General features: G+C 35.9%; 1 protein-coding gene and 1 pseudogene across 1 annotated transcript; one reads left to right on the top strand and one right to left on the bottom strand.

Annotated features, from left to right (window-relative positions):
- Positions 1–531: 531 nt before the first annotated feature.
- LOC139113086 (uncharacterized) lies at positions 532–4,096 on the bottom strand (annotated as a pseudogene).
- Positions 4,097–6,058: 1,962 nt separating this feature from the next.
- LOC139110253 (uncharacterized) lies at positions 6,059–6,994 on the top strand. Its single transcript, XM_070669885.1, has one exon. It carries the CDS (start codon positions 6,059–6,061, stop codon positions 6,992–6,994), a length of 936 nt encoding a protein of 311 aa, XP_070525986.1.
- Positions 6,995–22,372: the final 15,378 nt, after the last annotated feature.

The raw sequence follows: 22,372 nt of genomic DNA, 5'->3' as shown, positions 1-22,372 counted from the left end.
ATATGCAACCGTTATATCACGACCAATGTAAAATTATGTACACTGATACAGATAGTCTCATATACCACATTGAGTGTGAAGACGTTTACGAAAATATGAAACGCGACATTAATAAATTTGATACGAGTGATTATACATCTGACAATGTTTATGGTCTTTCACTTGTCAATAAAAAAGTACCAGGTTTAATGAAAGATGAAAACAATGGTGCGATTATGATGGAATTTGTTGGACTTAGAGCAAAAATGTATGCATTGCGAGTTAATGGTAAAAAAAATATAAAAAAAGTTAAAGGTGTTAAGAGTAATGTTGTCGCGAAGAAGATAACGTTTGACGATTACACGCGATGCTTACATGAGGAAATAGAAATGACTCGTCAGCAGACGTGTATACGATCCAAGCTGCATGAAGTGTATACTATACGTGAGGAGAAAACTGCTCTAAGTCCATATGATGATAAGCGATATATTGTTTCCGGTTCCATAAAAACTTTACCATGGGGACATTATAACATACCATTGTAAAATATATAAATAAATACTTCATGTTTCCATTAATTTTTTATTTAAATAAAAAAATTTTTTATAAAACATTATTTTTGTGTATCCATGAATTGTGTGAATTATCAAATCCTAACCATTTTACATAAACTTTATTTCCACGTTTTCGCAGCACTTTTTCAACGAGGTATACGTCGCGATTTTTTACTTTGAGTAATTCATATTCATAGAATCCTCCAGCGACGTGTTTTCCATAAGAATTCTCCAACAAGTACGTTGTGGGATTAGTTTTCTGCACTTTGATGATTTTAAATACTTCGGTAGTCCAATTCGGTGTATAACCTTTTTCAAATAATGTTTTGAACTTGTTTATGCGTACTAAATCATCCACTTTAAATCGCGCTGGAGTTGCGATCTTTATACGGCTGTACACCGTTGCCAAGAGTTTTTTCGCGTTTTCTGGAGTAACGTCGATAGGTTGCATGCCGATAGTTCGATGTCTTCGCATGTTATAATCCAAAACAAGCTGTTGCAGTGAATCGATCTATTTATAATTTCCATTGAGCGTAAACATTTTCCACATATCATTTTTAAGCGTTCGGTCAAACCGCTCGACAACTGACGCTTTCATTATGGAGTATGTGGAATAGTGATTAATACCATATTTCTTTAACAAATTCTGCACATTTCCATTATAAAATTCTTTACCCTTGTCAGTTTGAAGATTATTTGGGCATCTTACATTATCTTGAAGTATCTTTGCAATCACCATGGCGACTTCAATACCGCTCTTCGTCTTCAATGGCATTGCCCATGCGTGCTTACTCAGCACATCGATAATTGTTAGTATGTAGTGGTAGCCTTTGTTGGCATATGTATATGGGCGCATCTCAACCAAATCAGCTTGCCATAAGTCATCATATCCTCGCACTATGACATGCCTCCGAAGAAAATTTCTTCTCGCTGGAGTATGCAATTCGTTTATCAACTGCCGCTTCTCAGAGCTTATTTTTTCAGACATGTTAGAGCTTTGAGATTCACTGCACTATTAATTCTGCGATAATGATAATGGCAACGGCAACGGCAACGGCAGCTGTTTAATTCTGTTTACCGCGAATAAATTTATTACGAAGTGTGTTTACCACAACCTGCAGACTACTCTGTAGTATTTCTATTTTCTTATTCAGCTCATCTAGTTGATCTTTTAAAATGCTAACATTCTGTTGAACATATCGCTTATTGGCTGCATCGGTATCATCCGTAGGTTCCGCCACACGTATAATTTTACGCGATCTCGCATCATAATCGGCGAATATTGTACAAAGAGCGTTATCACGAACAAAATTTCTAACTAATGCATTATATTGATAATAATCGACACCACTTCCTTCTCCTTCTCCACCAAGCAATGCTCCAAACTTGTTGATCGGCGTTTCAATGTTAAATGAGTGAATTACATATGCATACTTCAATTTATGATAAGTCCAGCCTTGCAAAGTTCTTCAATAATTGATAAAATCTCATTATCGTGAGCGTTATGGCCTGCATGACGTGAAGCTTCGAGTAATCGAAGTCGATCCACAAGCTCGTTTGGATCGTTCCAATGAATGTAATCAATTTTGTTATCATTTAATATCACAGTGCTCGGCATGCCTTGTCCAACTTTTTTATCCAATAATGGAGCGATTATACTTTTGTACTTGTGACCTTTGTTACTCTTTACTTGATTTTGATCACTGTAATCACGTTTATGAGCGTTTGTTGACAAAAGTATACTTTTATAATACTGTTTATCAATATCCGTGTAACTGCTTTCATTGGGAAATTTCATAAAAATTAATTCGTAAAGTCCTACCGTCCCAGGATACTTTTTACCATCTATGAATATATCATCGTTTTTATCCAACTCAATACGTTTGCTACCAATCATGGTTCCACTATCGTTGAAATATACTCCATAAACGCTATCGATGTTAACAGATTTTTTGCCACTCAGTACAGCACCTAGATATTTCTGCCCTAATGGCCCATAATGAGTCTGAAGAATTTTTCAACCATCAGCTGTTTGTAACTGTTGTCGAATAGATGTTACCAGCTGTTCAGTATCCGCGGAATTAAAAATTTTATCGATGGAATTAGCGTGTGAAAATTCACGTGATAAATTTCGCTGACCCACAGTTTTAGATGTCTCGTTTAATGTATGTAGATCGGTGTTTGATCGTTTCAACATTGATTTAATTGGAGTCGATACCATTATTGAAGATGTTACGTTTACACGTTTTGGAGTTGATGTCGTTATTGAAGATGTTGCGTTTACACGTTTCCGTTTTAGTGCCGATCTGTTATATTCTTTTTCTTCAGATAATGATATCGGTGATGCAGAGATTGACCGCATATGTTTTGGTGTTGACACTTCTTCTCCAGAGTAATACAGTTCATTCTTCGGTATAACTGATTCGGCTTCGTTGTTTACAACGGTGTTTTCCACAATTTGTTTCAAAAGTTCGACGATGGGTTTAAAATGCCGCTTCAGTGCGATATCCTCAACCATTTTTCCCGTTTTCATAGCATGATATTTTTTGCGAATTGAATCACTCGTTTGAGCGATTTTCTTTACAATTGTTTCATGATTTTTAAGTTCATTAGTGGTATTTATATCGAGCGCAATGGTTGTCTAATCGGCGTATAAACAACGACTGATTACATTAAGATACAGCAAAGTCGTTAAATCCCTTTTTATATCGACCATTTGAAATGGCGCTGTCCTTGTCAATTACCACAAATCCATACTTTTTTTCCCAACATAGTTGGCACAATTTATTAAAATCTTCAAAAGACATATCAGTGTTTACATGATCGTTATATACATGTTTCATATTTGTACCATCCTGTTTGAACAGGACCAATAAATTCGTATTATCACGTATGAGATGCTTCGGTATTTTCGCATACGTTTGACAAAGATAAAAGCTGTCAACGCTCGCGTGTCGCCCCATCGCAAAGTATTCTCTTACAACATCTTGCTTATCGCATGCTATGTCATCAAAGATAAAGATGGAATTCGGAAGTGCTTCACTCGGCGGAACAACATCACTGTTATTTGAAAATGTGAAATAACCAATTTCTTCTATCGGCGTCAATATCTCTTTTAAATACAGATATTTCGGCTGTTGCAGCGATTTTGAGTATACATAAACATTTTCAAATCGTAGCCCATGTGGACTTTCTAGCAGGCTTATCAGTACGTTAGTTTTACCACAATTCGATGGACCGCAAATGATAGCTCGAATAGAGCTCGGTAGCATGTTTCCGTGCCTGCGTATCTCACGCTCACTTATTAACTCATCGTCGAAATTCACCACCTTAATTGGTGGCGCTTGCTGTATGAACCGCATTCTACTTTCTAAATGAGAACGATATCACTATGACAGGTATATTTATAGCTGCGTATGCCAATTAAATGTTTAGTATTGAAGATGTTTCTGTTCATGTCGGATGATTTTTACCGACATATAGACTATTTTGTAGAATAAGCTTCCAGATACTTAAAAATCGATTCAATAATATCATTAAAAAACGTATATTAATAACCCCACACCGTTTATAAAACTGTTGAATGTCTAAAACAACTAAACAAAGTCTATTAAACAGAGCGATCAACGCACTTCCTTTTGAATTACACATACCTGGCTACCATTTTTGTGGTCCGGGAACTCGATTGAACGAACGATTTGCCAGGGGAGATCACGGTATTAATCTATTGGATGCAGCTTGTCGCGATCACGATATAGCATATTCGCGTAGCAGCGATCTTGCTGAGCGGCACGTGGCCGATAATATTCTTGCCAATAAAGCACTGCAACGTATTAAAGCAAAAGATTCAAGTTTCGGGGAAAAAGTTGCAGCCACAACCGTATGGTCAGCCATGAAAACAAAAACGAAACTTGGTATGGGCTTACACTCGAAAAGAAAGAAATCATCGAAGAAAACGACGAAGAAACGAATACTTCCAGTAGCGAAACGTGGCGGTGTTTTACCGCTTTTGCCATTACTGGGTGTTATTGGTTCGCTAGCTGGTGGTGCCGCAGGAATCGCAAAGGCTGTAAATGATAACAAAGCTGTGCAGCGTCAACTTGAAGAAATGAAACGTCACAATCATGCTATGGAGGGCCGTGGAGTTTATCTCAGTCCATACAAACGCGGTGGTGGAATTAAAAGAAAAATAAAAAAGAAAAAAAAACGCCGATGCGGAATTAAAAATTCCCAAAGGCGCCACCACCGATTTACAGTTAAAGCAGATAGCGAAACATATGCGCATTCCATATTTTAGAGGTGTTTTTATGCGTAACGCCTTACCAGTTTGGGGAGTATATCGAAACGAAAGCGGTATTGTGAATTTAGATAACGTTGAAGGACTTGGAACCCACTGGGTAGCATATGCAAAGAGAGGAGATCGCGCAATATATTTTGATAGCTTCGGTAATCTTCGACCACCGCGAGAACTCGAGCGGTATCTGGGAAATAATGCAACACAAATTGAATACAATCATTCGTCATATCAACGCTATAATCAGAAAAACTGTGGACAATTATGTATACAATTTCTGCGAACGGTAGAAATACAATTTAAAGATAAACATCATACCATGTAAACTCAGTATCAAACATGTCGTTGACGTTCACGTTATCAGGTAAAAGTAGTAGCCTCGCGGTGAGCTACTTTCCAGCTGTTGATTTAAATAATGGTGAATATGAACTTGGGCTGGCAGATTTTGAAACGTATTATACAATTCCAAATGTAAACTTATCAAATAATAAGTTTTATTTCGATAATGATAAAGAGATTGTAATTCCCGATGGGTCATATGAGCTACGTGATATCGCAGTGTACTTGAAAAATGCACTAGAACAGCATCATATCAACGATGCTGCGAAAAAGAAAACGATCGCGCATGCCAGTGTGAGTGATTACCCTTTGGTTATTCGAGCTAATAATAATACAATGAAAAGTGAAATTAGATGTGATTATCAAATAAATTTCACTAAACCAAACAACATAGGATCATTGTTAGGATTTTTACCAAATCGCATGCTCGAACCACTACTTTGGCATGAATCGGATGCGCCAATACAAATTAATGGTGTAAACATTATTCGAATTGAATGTAACATAACAGGTGGCGCATACAGTAACGGTAAACGTGTACACACAATACATGAATTTTCACCCAGCGTTTCACCGGGATATAAGATATCTGAAACTCCAACGCAGATCATTTATCTCCCAGTCACCGTACGAAGCATTACGGATTTGTCGATTCGCATTGTGGATCAAAACGGTCAATTGCTTGATTTTCGTGGCGAAGAAATTACTGTGAGATTACACGTGCGGAGACGACTATAGTAAGGAATGCTCGTTTTGAATGAAACATCGCAAGTGAAACAGTCTAAGTACATAGTTTCCAACAGAAAAAACTCAATTATAAAAAAAAAAACTCTCAGCGTTGAACATTGAATTCTTAAAATCGTTGGGTTTTTGTGTACGCAATATTTAAAAAATGGTTGGAATATTAGCCGTAGAAAGTGAGCCGATCTTCGACGATAGTATTGTTAAAATCGAAACTCACACATACAATCCATATGCTAACACAACATTTGGACATAGTGATGAAATAAGAACACCTATACAGCAACAAGATTTATATACATTGCCATGTGATAGTTTTCTGTATGTTGAAGGAAAATTGTCAGTAAAAAAACCTAATGATAAGTCAACAATTGTGCTCGGAAATAATTGTGTTGCATTTATGTTCGATGAAATTCATTATGAGCTTAATGGCGTTGAAATTGATCGCAACAGAAACGTTGGAATAACGAGTTCTCTCAAGAATTATATATCATTAACATCTGATAATGCTTTAATACTGCAAAATGCTGGATGGAATGGGTCGACGTCCACTGCTGGAGGATACTTTAATTTTTGCATACCACTTCGTATATTATTGGGCTTCTGCGAAGATTATAAGCGTGTGGTTGTCAATGCTCGTCATAAATTAATTTTAATACGCGCCCGCAATGATAATAATTCCATTATGGGAGATTCTACGACTGAGCCTGAGATTGAATTACATAAAGTGCAGTGGCGAATGCCGCATGTTATGTTAAACGAAGTCAATAAATTATCGCTGCTGCGAACTTTAGACAGCGGACGATATTTAAGCATGACTTTTCGTTCGTGGGATTTATATGAATATCCACTTTTACAAAGTACGACAAAACATTCATGGGCCGTCAAGGCCGCAACACAGCTTGAGAAGCCTCGATATGTTATTTTTGCTTTACAAACTGGTCGTAAAAATATTATGTCTAAATCATCAGCTGTTTTCGATGCTTGTGAACTGACCAATGTAAAATTTTATCTTAATTCTGAATGTTATCCATATGATGATTTGAACTTACAAGGAGAGGTTCCCAAGTGCCAACGCAGTTTTTGAATGAGCTTTGGCATGGTAGTAGAGAAGGAAAATATAAGATTACGCGTCGACGATTAGGTGTAGATACGCAATAGTTTTTGAGAAATCAAAGTTTAAAGTTTTCCGAGCGCGTTATGTACAGATGTTACGACGAGTCTTTCAATAGTGTTCGGTTGGTCGTACGGTGAGCGCCTCAGACTCACAGTTCAAAATCGTGCGTTCGCGTCCCGTAATGTTACTTTTTGAAATTTTTTTTTATTTAAATAATTGTATTTTTTTTTAACTTTAGATAATTAATTTTTTATGTCTTAAATAATTTAATATTTACATTGTTAATTAAAAAAAAAAAAAAAAAATTTTTTAATTAATAAATTTTCCCTTAATTCATTTTTGTTTCTAAAAATTATTAAATAAAATTTAACCGAAGGTTACATCTTGCTACGACTTTAAACTTAAAATGATAGCTGTTAATAATTGTAATATATCCTAACAGAGGTAAGTAATATGAGTAATAAAACATAATGATAAGCGCGTAAGAATAAATGTTAGAGGTAAGCGATATGTATGACAATGACATATAAAGACATAAGAACCAAGTAACGAACAGACGGGTTCTTTACGTGCTGCTGTACAGACGGTTTTTCTATTCGTTTAAGAATTTTTTCAATAAAAATTTTCTACGATGGAAGCTGATTGTGAGCCAAGTTGTTCTCAAGTGCCAGAAAGTTCTTTATTTATAGATGAAGAGTTTAATATGAGCCATTCATTGTCAGCTTGCAAAGAACAACAGCAAGAATTATCTGATGCATTATTTTATTGCAAAAATCTTTTAATCGAAGCAAATTGTATAACCAACACAGTGAGCGCCACAATTAGCAAGCGATCCACACTTATTGGGAAAGAATTATTTAATCGTTTTATGGATATGTGTAATACTATGTTTTTTTCTGAAGAAGAAGTGTTAGAAATCCCAGAGAAATATATATAAGAACAGAGAAAAAGAATGGAAAAATTATCTTCAGACAGCGACACTGATCAATTGGAAGAAAATAAGCAGGATAAAATTGCATTTGGATTAAAAATTAAAGCTGTACAACTTGCGGAACTACACCCAGAATGGTCGATTAAATCGCTACGTTCGAAATTAACTTGATTGTTGAAAGATAAGTCACAATTAGCCAGATGGAAAATTGATATTGAGAAAGGTGGTACACGATATGATAAGCTTCAAGCTATTAATAATAACGTGTATGATCGATTTATTGAAGCAAGAGATCAAAGAGAACTTGTGACAACACGGATGCTAAAACAATGGGCGATGGCTGTTGCATTTCAATTTTTAGATGGTAATTTCGAATTCAATGCATCTGATAGTTGGGTAAAACATTTTAAGAAAACCCATAATATATCGCAACGACGAGTGACAAAATATGTCAGTCAAAAAGATAGGAGAACGTTTGAAGAATTAATAGAAACAGCAGCAAAATATCAAAAGCAAACAAGCAGTATAATTTTAAATTTTAATCCGGATTACGTAATAAATACCGATCAAACTGGATGCGAATATAAGATCACCAGTCATCGCACTTTATCGCATAAAAATGAAAAAATAACTGAAATTGCCGTTGGGCAACTAAACAAGCTCTCACATTCTTATACAGCACAATACGCTATCACATTATCAGGAAAATTATTACCAAAGATTTTCATCTGCCTACAAGAAGTTTCCGGAAAATTTGGTCCACAAATACAAGAACAAATTGATCAGTGGAAAATTAAATATCCAAACGTTTTTGTTACTTGTACAAAATCAGGAAAATTACAAAGTGACACATATGAACTATTTTTGGATAACATTATTCAGCCATATGTTAAAAATGAACCATTTTTATATATAATTGATTCATGGAGTGGACAAACATCTTCCACCTTACATCAGAGCAAATTTACGGATAAAGATGGACTGCCAACGTGTACTTTATCCATAATACCGCCAAAATGTACACCGTTTTGTCAGCCGTGTGACGTCTATTTTTATCGACAAATTAAAAATTATATTAGACGCATACAGAATGCTCCGTATCTTTTACAACATAACATAGAAATTACTTCTCGAGAGGATATGATTAAAATCCATTCAATTATTCACCATCAATTACAGTCTCCAATATACGAAAAAATGTTAAGGTAAATGAACAAGTTCTTTGACAATACATTTTTATCTGTAATAAAAATCTAAAAATATATTTTATAAAACTATAATTATATTTCTGCATTAGATATGCTTGGTATGCTGCCAAACTCCATGACACGAAAGTGTTTTTCAGTAATGTCAACGCTGTTGCATTCCCTGAGGAATTAAAGAAGAAAAGATGTGTTGATTGTGAAGATGATGAAATAAACGAACTAGCATTTATTCAATGTTCTCATTGTCGTCAATTTTTATGTTTTAATTGTTTTTATAATGAATACCACACAAATGATTGTAACAATTAATCTAGCCTAAATAAATTTATAAGTTTTATTATGCGAATTAATATATCTATTTGTATGATTTATATGATACTCCACATTATTTGTTGTCTTCATATGTCATTGTCACACATATCGCTTACCTCTAACATTTATTCTTACGCGCTTATCATTATGTTTTATTACTCATATTACTTACCTCTGTTAGGATATATTACAATTATTAACAGCTATCATTTTAAGTTTAAAGTCGTAGCAAGATGTAACCTTCGGTTAAATTTTATTTAATAATTTTAGAAACAAAAATGAATTAAGGGAAAATTTATTAATTAAAAAAATTTTTTTTTTTTTTTAATTAACAATGTAAATATTAAATTATTTAAGACATAAAAAATTAATTATCTAAAGTTAAAAAAAAATACAATTATTTAAATTAAAAAAAAAAATTTCAAAAAAGTAACATTACGGGACGCGAACGCACGATCTTTGAACTGTGAGTCTGAGGCGCTCACCGTACGACCAACCGAACACTATTGAAAGACTCGTCGTAACATCTGTACATAACGCGCTCGGAAAACTTTAAACTTTGATTTCTCAAAAACTATTGCGTATCTACACCTAATCGTCGACGCGTAATCTTATATTTTCCTTCTCTACTACCATGCCAAAGCTCATTCAAAAACTGCGTTGGCACTTGGGAACCTCTCCTTGTTAGATTTTAGCAAAAACAGATACGCCATTCTTTATGATATGTATGCGCGTTTTCGTAAATCTTATTATGGTTGCCATTACGGTGAAGTTTTTTGCAACATAACCACATTTCTTTCAAATGGACCATTTGTCGTCATCGATTGTTCTCGACAGAACGAGTCAATTAAAAGCGCCAGTGTGGATGTGCGAATAGAATTTGATTGTAAGGAAAATGTGCCTCACAATACTACGGCGTACTGCCTCATTTTACATGACCGTATAGTCGAATACAGCCCATTGTCCAATGTTGTGCGGAAAGTTTTATAAAGTTGTAATGTCAACAAAATATTCTTATAAAATTAATAATTTTATCGATGAAAAATTATGTTTTAATGCAATTAAATTGTAATTAAAATCACAAACAATAATGAAACAAAAAAATCTATTTATAATTATAATGTAAAAATTGTTTTAACCTAGTCCTAACTTTCAGGCTCGAAGAATGGATCATGCTCCATATTAAATAAAATTTTCTTAAACCGAAGTTATCGCATGTATATTCATCCATATAATTATTATAATCCCGATCGTTTTACAGTGTTCTCATATTTGTTGAATATTAATTAATACAATTAAAATTACAATTACATTTAATACTTATAATAAATCATTTAATAAAGTGGAACCACGTTTTCTAAAAATTATAATAAAAACAATGCATTTTATGTGATAATGTATAAAAATGTGAGATCTGATGTTATCCACATTGAAGCATACAAAGAAAGGCCAATTATGCATTCGCTGAAAAAATATAACACCGACGATTGTAATAAGATCTTCAATGAGGTGGAAAAGAATTTAAAAATGAAACATTTACAATCTCAGTAAGATTAAAGTGTAAATTGAAACCATAGATGTCATTCACATTATACAATTGAAATAACTTAAGAGGTTCTTGACCGGAAACATGTTAGATCATCAATAAGGTGAAACCACGTTTTCTAAGAATTAAAAATGAGACAATGCAAATTATGCGATAATGAATGTATAAAAGAGAGGATTTGAAATCTGAATATATTCAGTGAAGCAACGATTTTTCCAAGCAACGTTTGAAGCAAATTTATTTTACTCGTAAAAATGTCATCTGTGTTAGGTGATGCATTTGTCATGCGACAAGAAAATCGCATAGAAAACCATATTTTTGTTGAATATCCAGCCATTGGGGTAAGTAATATTGCATAAAATTAAAAAAATTATTTAAATTGTAAAAGTAACATTAGAAAAATATAATTTTTAATTCTACAGCGCATATATGTGGATGGTGAGCCCATGCATAATGTGGAAATTAAAAATTTAGTGAGGTTGCTAATACCTCATACGCAACCTGTAAGTTATTTTTATTCACGTAAATAATATCCAATGTATTTTAATAAAAGCCATGTATTTTATGTATTTTATGTATTTTTTCAAAATTAGATCAACCCTTATGATATCAAAATCAGGGGGTTTATTAATATTCAACAAATACTGGAGCAGCGAAGAGCGCGACAAAACGATCGGGAATATAATAATTATGTGTGGATGAATCAACACATTGGAGATGACTTCGGTTTACAAACATTATTTAATATGGAGTATGATAAATTCTTCGAGCCCGAAAGCTGGGACTAGGTTAAGGTTAAAATAATTTTTAGATTACAATTATAAATATTACTTATAATTGTAATTGTAAATAGTAAAAAATAATACTTTATCTTTACTATAAAATAGTGTTTAAATGTAAATATAAAATATGTAATAAAAGTAATATTAAAAAATTTTTTTTTTAATTAATGTATGCACCGCTGTTCTTAATGAAATAAAATTTCTACCGTCTCCTGATCTTGCTACGTTTGCATTTTAATTTCTCGGTATTATGGTCTCGTCACCTGAGTGTAGTCTCGCCACCAAATGCGCATTGAAAAAAATGCATTCTTTTCGCATAAGCATTTTTATGCATCGCGATTATGCGACGAGCTCGTAGCTGCCAGTCGTGAACGAAACGTATCGCGAGATGGACAAGTGTAATTCGATTATTCATCACGTCTTTAATCGAGAAATAGGCGCGAAAAACGCATTCAGTTCGGGCGGTTTGTGGGGTGCAACACGCACAAGAAGAATAACGTCGCGTTGCTGGACGTATATCAGGGCGACCGGTTGCACGAGTACGTCCGTACAAGAAAAGTCGACGAGGTTGTCGTCGACAGGACGCCAAGAGTTAGCGACGACGGGGCGTACATTGTAGACAAGCGTCTACATTTGTGCGGCCATACGAGGCGCTTTGCGTTCATCGACGACGACCTACCGTCCGTCAAACAAAAGCGGCCCAACTAATTGGTGAGCAAAATTTTATATTTTTAAAATTTTTTATTCAATTTTCGGGGACAATGCGCGGATTCTCGGATGCCTAAAGATGACCGGTGCGTAATAAAAAATGGTCGGTGTGTGTGTAAATGGGCGGTGCGTAAGATTTTTGCTGACACGTGAGTTTTAATTCTTGAAGCAGTGAGCGGGGCGCGGGGACGGGGGAAAGGATCTACAGCAAGAGGAGCGCAGGGAGGTGGAATCTCACTGGCGTAGAGACATAAGAGAAAAAGAGTGGGGTGACTCGTTCGTCTCTACGCCTGTGAGATTCCCCCTCCCTGCGCTCCTCTTGCTGTAGATCCTTCCCCCGTCCCCGCGCCCCGCTCATTGCCCCATGGATTAGAACCCGTGTTTATTCCCTACTTTTACTATATAAGTTAATATTTTCAAGTCAATATCAAAAGAAATTTTGATAATTTTATTTGTGGTTCTGGCACTGAAAGTATTTGACAATAACCCGAGTGGAAATTCGTCTAGCCATTCTGATTTAGCAGCTAGTGACTAGATAGCGCAGGCTAGAATATTTCTTAGTTAGTGACTAGCTTGATACTAGCTATAATTTGTGAAGACACATTTGTTATTTAGTGACTAGCTAGCTATTATCTAGTCATTACTGTGTAGAAATCAAAAGTGAGGTTGTGTCATTTAAAAAAAAATCTGTCTAGTATCTGTCTAGCCTCTGTCTAGGCGTTACTGCTTAGGATTCCAAAAGTGAGGTTGTATCAATTTCCAAAAAAATCCGTCTAGTTTCCATCTAACCACTGTCTAACCAATTATTGTTAATAACTATAAATGACTAGACAGTGGTTAGACGGATACTAGACATATTTATTAAACTTTACTTCTTTAATCTTATCGAGTAACGGCTAGAAAGTGGCTAGAAGAATACGAAATAGATTTTTTCATAATTGTTAACCTCATTTTTTGAATTGTAGCTAGTAACGACTATACAGTGGCTAGACAGATACTATGCAGATTTTTTTTTAAATGTTAATCACACTTTTTCAATAATATCCAGAAACGACTATACAGTGGCTAAACGGATACTAAACAGATTTTTTTTTAATGTTAACTTCACTTTTAAAAAATATATTTATATTTATATTAAGCCGACAAGTATTAGTTCTCGAAAATAATTCGTTTGATAGAAATTTAGCTTTATGTCAGAGCGAGGATCCTCTAATTGTAAAAGTCCGCGAAGAGCTAGAAAATACCGAGAGTAAATTTTACGAAATGAGGAACGGACTCGTGTACCGGAAAAATCAAGGCCGAATTTTATTTTATGTTCCGTCAATTTTAGAATCAAATATTATTCACAAATATCATAACGAGATGAGCCACGTTGGAGTCGAAAAAACAGTTAAGAACATATTAAATAGTTATTGGTTTCCCGAGCTAAAATCAACGGTTGAAAAACATATTAGAAGTTGTTTGAAATGCATAGCTTTTACACCAAATTCCGGAAAAGTCGAGGGGACATTGCACAGCATTCCTAAGGGCGATATACCTTTTGCCACTCTGCACATAGACCATCTGGCTCCCGTATCTCGTTCAGAATCTAAGAAGTTCCATTATATTTTTGTTGTCGTCGATGCATTTAGCAAATTCGTAAAACTTCATGCCACAAAGAGTACCGGCACCGCGGAGGTAATAAAGTGTCTCGAGTCATACTTCGAGTATTACAGCCGATCATTGCGCATTATCTCGGATCGGGGCAGTTGTTTTACATCTCGCGAATGCACAGAATTTATAGAAAAGAATAATATCCGACACGTTATGATCGCCACAGCCTCACCTCAAGCAAATGGTCAAGTAGGAACGTTTCAATCGAACAATTTTACCGATGATAGCGAAATTAGCCGACGAGCGTGACACGCGTTGGTATAATGTACTTAAAGATGTAGAATTTGCTTGCAATAATACGATGTCCAAGGCCTCGAATAAATGCTCTAGCGTGTTGCTTTATGGAATTCGTCAGCGTGGAAATTCAATAGACGAATTGTCGGAAACGTTACAAGCGTGCGGGAATCTAGATGTACAACGCGACCTGGAAAACATACGAAAAACAGCTAGCGAGCGGATTCTAAAAAGTCAAGACGCTAACAAACACGCTTTCGATAAGAAACATAAGAATGCGATCCAGTATAATGTAGGCGATAAAGTAATGATCCGAAACTTCGATTGTACACCGGGAGTATCGCCGAAAATGATACCGCGCTATAAAGGACCGTAACAGATAGACCGCGTTTTAAGAGGAGACCGGTATGTGATTAAAGACGTCGAGGGTTTTTAGTTGTCACAAGTTCCCTATCACGGTACATGAGAGGCCGCGAATATGCGCCCGTAGAAACCATGTTAAGCACACAATCTGTTAAAAGATTTGACTATGGTAATTAGAATTGTCACCGCCGCGGGGGCAGCACCTCGTGGCCGATCACCGGCGACAGATCGATATCGATCTGTCGTTCGATATTTTGCCTCCGATTCTCGAAGGCGTTGCCGGCTCAAGTATCTCAGTGTTCACTCAGCCGTGCCTAGCATCATCTCGTGTGCAACGAAGCTCTTTGTGCAACTCTAGAAGATTCTCATAGATCGATTCATCAGGAAGACTCAGGCCATTGTCTACAGTGCAACTCAGCCAGTGCATCTTCGCCGTGTGCAAAATTCGACGAACTGACTGGCAGACATCATCCTGCAGCACGAGGCGTGTTGAACCTCGTGCTCAGTTACTCAAGGGACTTCGCAGCGTCTTAGCTTCAAGATTTATATAATTTTGCTTGCAGTTTAAACTCAGTGCGAACTCTAACAAACTCTCAAATCAACCGCGAACTCTGTGAAACTCATCATCATCTCAGTGCGGATCTCACCGAGCGAGCACGTGCTCACCGCGTGCCGCCGCGTGGCTCTAAATCGAAGGACTTCCACCCGCCTTTTCGTAAAATCTCAAACCGGCCACGACCGCGTAACATCCCCGCGGCGTTAGAAAACTCATGTAAATTTTTGTAATACCGCATTTTTATACACAATCAATTAAAGAAAGAAAAAAGAGAGTTATTAAAGTTAAGAAAATAAGCTACTAGAATTTAAGATTTATTATGCGTTTAGTTTTTATATTTACAGCGAATGTAAGATTTATTATGCGTTTTATTTTTGTTAGGATTATGGATACTGAAAGGATATTGAAAGAACTCTCGGTGTCAATAAGATTCATTTAATGCGTTCGCAACGGAGTCGCAAGACTAACTAACTGTAGCGAGACAAAGTTTCGTGCATCGCCGTGTCACGTATACAGATAACATGTACAGTTTGTAATAAAAGAAATTGCATGACTGATTGATTACAGTCCCAACAATTTTGTATTTACAGCGAATTTTGTTAATTATCAAGAAACTAATTTTCTTAGTTATCATTAAACGAGCTCCAAGTTAAAAAATTTTATTTTTTATGTATGTTGGAATGCTGTATGTGTGTAGTTGATCGGGGCGATCAACAGTCAGAAATGGCCGAATTATAGCGGTATTTTTGTTTTGCGTCAAAGCACAAGCCTCTTGCGCCGTTTCCCTCTAAAGTAAGCCGTTGTACATTTGATTAAACCGCCAAACGAAGCCGAACCCGTCGATACCGATTGCGACCGTGATAACGCATTTGTTTAAGTTTTCTGTCGGCTTCCTGAACCCGTTCCGGGCTTTGTCGATACGTTTCAAGCTTTCACGATAATTTTCGGACTTAGCCGAACAAAGACGATATATAAGAAGGCCCGTTCCGAACGAGTCAGTCTCTCGTCAATCTTCTTCCGAGTCTTCGCAGTTTTCGAGTCTCTATTTGCTCGCGCGCGACAGCCATCGTAATCATAAAAATAAAGTAAAACTCTTAAGTTACGGAAGGAGGCATTTATGAGAATCAGTTCCTCCCCCTCCCCCACACTTTCTACAGTTAGAACCCATGTTTATTTCCTACTCTTTACTATAAAACTTTTGTATAAAACTTTTTCTGGTGTCTTGAATAGTTCTCGAGTTAAATCGAAAAAAGCAAAAAACCCTTCTATTTGTAAAGGGTGCTTTCACCCTTTTAAAGTAAAATTTAGCACAAACAAAAAATAGTTTTGTGTTACAAATGAATCACTCTACATGCACACAAAATATCAGATTTTTTTTATTTTTAGGTGGCCTTCCTTTCCTTGTAATTTTTTTTTCAAATTTTAAATGCCGTGACACTCTTTCAAATGACATGAAACTCCTGTCTAATTTTGAAATACAATACGTCGTGGTATGTGATGCCTCTATTGTCGCAAAAATTAATTTTGTTTTTGCTGCAAAAAACTGGTAAAGAATTTTACGTTGTGATCGGCATGATTATCGTGAAAAGGATGAAAACTTTTGTCAATATGAATAATCATTTGTAGATAGTGATGGACACTACACTACTAGAAATAATTATGGACGTTTTTCTATAACCTTACTATATTTAATTTCAAGAGGTTAAGTACCAGCGAGCGGTTATTGAGCGTTCTTCTCTACTCGATTTTCTAGAGGAGACTGTTCTTTGCGAGTTGTAACTCAAGCGAACGAGGGGTATCTCTACGCTCTCAATTGTCGTCAACATTTAGTGGTACAACATGGCGGCGCGCCAGGGGAAATGGGAAAGGAGTGCCTACACAAAAATGACATGCAGCACCACCCATTGACAAACAAAATTTTTATTTATATGTTAATATAGTAGCTATTTTATACAGAGCGTCCCATATATAACAAAGGATACTGGGAGAATAGATAGAAGTAATTAAGACAAGTAGAAAAGTCCTGTACCATTTTGTAAAATTCTCAACCGTTAATGGCTAGGAATGGCACCGTCGCCTATCGCACTCACTCACGCGTAGCTTTCTTGTCGCTCTTACGCTTATACATTTTATACATTTTAATTTTTTTTTTTCAATAACGATTGAGAATTTTGCAAAGTGAAACAGCATTTTTCTACTTGTCTCAATTAGTTCTGTTTTGTGGGTCAGTGCAAATGGTTTAATTTCTACACTGTAGTTCAATAAATTTTAACTATCACTTTACAGTGTCTCAAAAGAATATATTTTTTTATCAACCACAACGTCTTTTACTGACAAGTTTATAATTTATTTCAGTTCGTTACACACCGCGACTGTCTTTAACTTTAAAATGCTTTTTACAACACCGGATACGAGCAAAACTCAAATCGAGCCTTGATGTACTGAATCAAGACAACGCCGTGATTGTGTATCCACATCGAGTAATCGCCCGTGACTCGCGAACTAACGCAATGCGTATTCACGACAACGCCGTGTTATTAACACAAATCGAATCGTGAAAATAACAGATACAATTCAGATTACTCTTTTCGTACGTCCTTTTGATAGCGAGAGCTGACTCTAACTGAGCTGAACTCGAAATATTTCTCAAGTAAAAATCGAGAAAACTCTCTTATTGGTCTTCCGAGTTATCGTTTTTGGCATAGTAACGCGTTGTGATTTGTCCCTGACATATCGAGACCGTCCGAGACGTCTGGAGACGTCACCGAGATAATCTCTTCCGGAATCGTCACGTCGCCATGATTTATGACCATCTTCTTCCGCGCTCGGTATTGTTCCGTTAAGTTAATGGATCTTTTACATAGGAAACGAGTATTGAATCGTATCTCTTTCATGTTTTTTTTTGTTTTCTTATAGTCTAAGTCGTGCACGACCGCGTTTTTGTATACGCTTTTGATTTACATTATGACGCCGCATTGTGCGTAATCTCTTTTTAATTTTCCGACACAACACTATCTATTCTCCCAGTATCCTTCGTTATGTCTAGGACACTCTGTATGTTATGAACGTCGAACATATAAATCGAAAGATATAATCAGTAAAATGACAACATTCAAATTAATAGGATTCCAAAAAAAAACCAAAATTTCAAAGCAAACAAAAAATCAATACAGCCATTTCGCGAAGAAAAAGAGAAAAGTGCGCCGACGACGACAAGAACGAAAGACAATTGACAATATAAAATTTGAAATAAAATAACTCAGCTTCTAGACTAAATAGAACAAAAGTAAAGAGACTTTTATTAATAAAATCAAACCTAATCTTTCGAATAAATCAAGTTAAAAAAACGGTTAAGCCATTAAAGAGATCTTAAAATCTCATTAAACAACAACTCAGTCTATCACGTAAAAGATACGCGGTAGTCTCGAACTTCGTACACTTGACGCGAGACAATACTACCGCATCTTTTGAAGTACAATCTTATGTTATCGTTCATCTGACAAACGACTTATGCAATGAGTACATTGTGACGTCAACGCTGGAAACGGTGTCCGACAGCTGATCGCGCTTTGTTTAAGGATTAATATAAATACTCGCGTCCTCAGGGAAAAGTTGAATTGTGATCATAAAAAAATGTCGAAATGAAGTCGCGAAGTATATACAGGGTGTCCCAGACATAACGAAGGATACTGGGAGAATAAATAGAATTGATTGAGACAAGTAGAAAAGTTCCGTACCATTTTGCAAAATTCTCAATCGTTATTGAGAAAAAAATTAAAATGTATAAATTGTATAGGCGTAAGAGCGACAAGGATGCTGCGCGTGAGTGAGCGCGACAGGCGACGGCGCCATTTCTAGCGATTCGCCTGTCGCGCTCACTCTCGCGCAGCATCCTTGTCGCTCTTACGCCTATACAATTTATACATTTTAATTTTTTTCTCAATAACGGTTGAGAATTTTGCAAAATGGTACGGGACTTTTCTACTTGTCTCAATCAATTCTATCTATTCTCCCAGTATCCTTCGTTATGTCTGGGACACCCTGTATATTGAGCCCGCGATTTCGCGAAAAATTTCTAAGAATGACTATAGCACGCCGGTGCACTACTTTAATAAATTGACTTGTGCTTTCGTTAATAAATCCCATTTTTAATTATTTATAGTTTAATATCCTACAGTATTTGATTAGTAGAGTACTTGGGTAAAAAGTTATTGTTGAATGCGCCCTCGTTTTCAAGAAAATTTATTTAAAATATAAGTAAATTCTTTTCAGTTCTTTTTTTAAATAATTGTCTACAAATTATTGGTTTATTAATATAAAACTTAATTATTTATTTACTCAAAGTAATTATAATTTAATTTTTTTTTAAGAATTTATTTTTGAAATCACCGCGCGCAACAAATATTAAATAATTATTCAGAGATAAGTGGATAGATCGAGAGGGTCCCATGCGTAGCCAGTACGTTAACCAGATATAAACACGCTGGATTATTTTGGGATCGTACCGTTGAAGAGGTTCGCGAAGCAATTATAGCGGCCTTATGTATAATTACACCCGACATGGGGCACAGGGCAATGAAACAAATTGTTCAAAGAACCGAATTTTGTTTACAAACATAAAGGCGGCATTTCGAACAATTGTTGAAAACGTTGAGCTGTAACAGTTGATAAATCTACTAAGGATTTCTGTTAAAAGATTACGTAATAGTTGAACATGGAACCGCCGCGGGATAGAACCTCGTTGCCGATCGTTCCGGATCAATATCGATCCGGCGTTTGATTATCACTTCCGATTCTCGAAGGCGTTACCGGCTCGTGGTCCCTTAATCAATCACGATACAAAGATCACCTCGTGTGCATCAAATGTGCAGTGTGCTTTGATCTCAAAACTTCTACTCATCGTTCTGCTCATCTCATTGTCTCATTGTGCTCAATCATCAGAATCATCAGCATCGTGTACAATATCGAAAGAATCATCTCGAAGAACTTAAAAGGCAGCACGAGGCGTGTTGAATCTCGTGCTCAATGACTCGCCAGCTTTTGCAACCTCGTGGCCTGTACTAATATAATTATACGCGCTAGTATTTACTCAGTGTGTTGCACCACGGGGATGCTGTGGGGTCCGTTCTCCGGACTTTGTAGAGTTTGCGGGGGAGAATAAAGGCAGACTTCTTCTTTTTTATTCGTAACACTGTTTTATTTCTTTCTTTTTAATTACAGCATCTGACGCCACGCGGTTTGATCTTTAATAGCGACTGCCCGCTCGAGCCGCGGTTGCCCATATATATGCCTTGCTGTTACTAGGCCGAAAATCTTACAATCAGCAGATTCGCGGGTGGCAACGCGAATGTTCTCGAAGTGTCGCGTCCCGGCCGGAAATGCCGGGTTACCTTGATCGGCGATATTCTGCCGATTTTGCTAAATTGTCGCCCGCGTGCGAGATTTCGTCGTTATTCTCAAGCCTTCTGTTACCAGGGGCTCGGGATATAATAAGTGTGAAAACGAACGAACAATCAAGCGTTAGAACTCACAAAAACTATAGAAAAAACTCATATTAGAAAACTCAGTGCGGATCTCATTAATCTCGAGCACGTGCATATCACTCTTTCTCCGCGTGACTCTTTCTAAAATCACGAAGGACTAACACCCGTCCTCTCGGTTTAAGCGACCCGGCCATGACCACGTTTACCATCCTCGCGGCTTAAGAAATTCAACTCAATTCATACATTTTTTTACAATTTTACTAAAAAAAAAAAAAACGTAAATAACCTATCTACCTCGACAGGTGGTGTGGAAACGTTATCGTACAATAATTGCGTTTAATTTCAGAACCTCGCTTCGCTCGCACGTAATAATTTCGTTTTGCTTTTTTGACGTTCTATCCGTAAGCTAAGTAGGCTGGGTCCATACGTCTAGCATGCGGCTGCTTCTAACAGCGCGCTTGCAATTGTTCAGTAGATCATCTTTTTAAAAACTCGTATCTCAATAATTAACGCAAATTAATCAAAATAATACGGAGCTTTCTGATTTATCTACTACAGTTCTACCTATCCCTAACATCTTATTATTAGTACCACTTAACTGGACATTTTGTCTATTCATAAAGATTTATAAGATAATATCCTTACCCCTGCGTAATAACGTAATGATAGAGCTGGAAGAATACCATTAATACAAACAACTACGGATTTCTGCGATCTAACTATAATTTGCAAAATTTTTTTCTGCATATTTATGTTTTTTCGATACCATTGTGATTCATATGCTGCCAAATAAACTTTGTTACTCTATAAAAGTAATAATTAATTATTATTTAATTTAAATCTATACTTACATTTAATTATTATTATTACCTTATGTATTAAATTATCAGCGGGTAAAGCGCACATAAAAAGTTCCACACTGGCGCTGAATACCACGACAGAATATTGAATCTTGATCATTAATGGTTGTTCCTATTTATTAAAAAATATAGTTTGTTAATATTTAAAATAATAATAACTCTTTTTATTTAATACATTTACAGTCCGCAAAATATAGTGACGATCAAAAATGTTTGTAGTACAATAGTAATATAAAAATATTGTAAAAAGTGTCGTATTCTTTAAAATATTCACTATATTAACATAAAATTAATTGCACTAAAGAGACATGTTGATTACATCGAACTTTGTTCTAACGAGCTTCAGGGTATAACTGCCGGAAAAAACTAGTCGGAAATAAAGGGTTCATGCAGAAAGATAGAAACATCAAGAAGAGTTAGATACTTGAACAACTTAATTTATTTTATTTTTTATAGTAATAGCTGTTATACACGCACTACAGTAGGGGTGTATAGATCGGTTCTGGACCACTCTCTGTTAGTGTGTCAGTGTGACCTAGAGCGAGAAGTAATGATGTCACGTGGGGAAGAGATTTTTTCTTAGAATCAGTTCTTTGTCTGCAATTATACGAGCAGGATGTTTTGTAAAATTAATATAAACGAAATTCGCGATAAAAATTGTGTGGGGAGAAATTTGATATTTGTCAGCAATATTATTTTTTGTTGGCGAATATAT

Source organism: Cardiocondyla obscurior, linkage group LG02, assembly GCF_019399895.1.
Source record: "Cardiocondyla obscurior isolate alpha-2009 linkage group LG02, Cobs3.1, whole genome shotgun sequence".
In the NCBI taxonomy this organism is placed as follows: domain Eukaryota; kingdom Metazoa; phylum Arthropoda; class Insecta; order Hymenoptera; family Formicidae; genus Cardiocondyla; species Cardiocondyla obscurior.
The sequence above is the reverse complement of the archived record's forward strand: the minus strand, read 5'-3'. Positions and strand labels throughout refer to the sequence as shown.

Coding starts and splice junctions, on each gene's coding strand:
- LOC139110253 (XM_070669885.1), top strand. CDS start 6,059: ATGGTTGGAATATTAGCCGTAGAAAGTGAGCCGATCTTCGACGATAGT.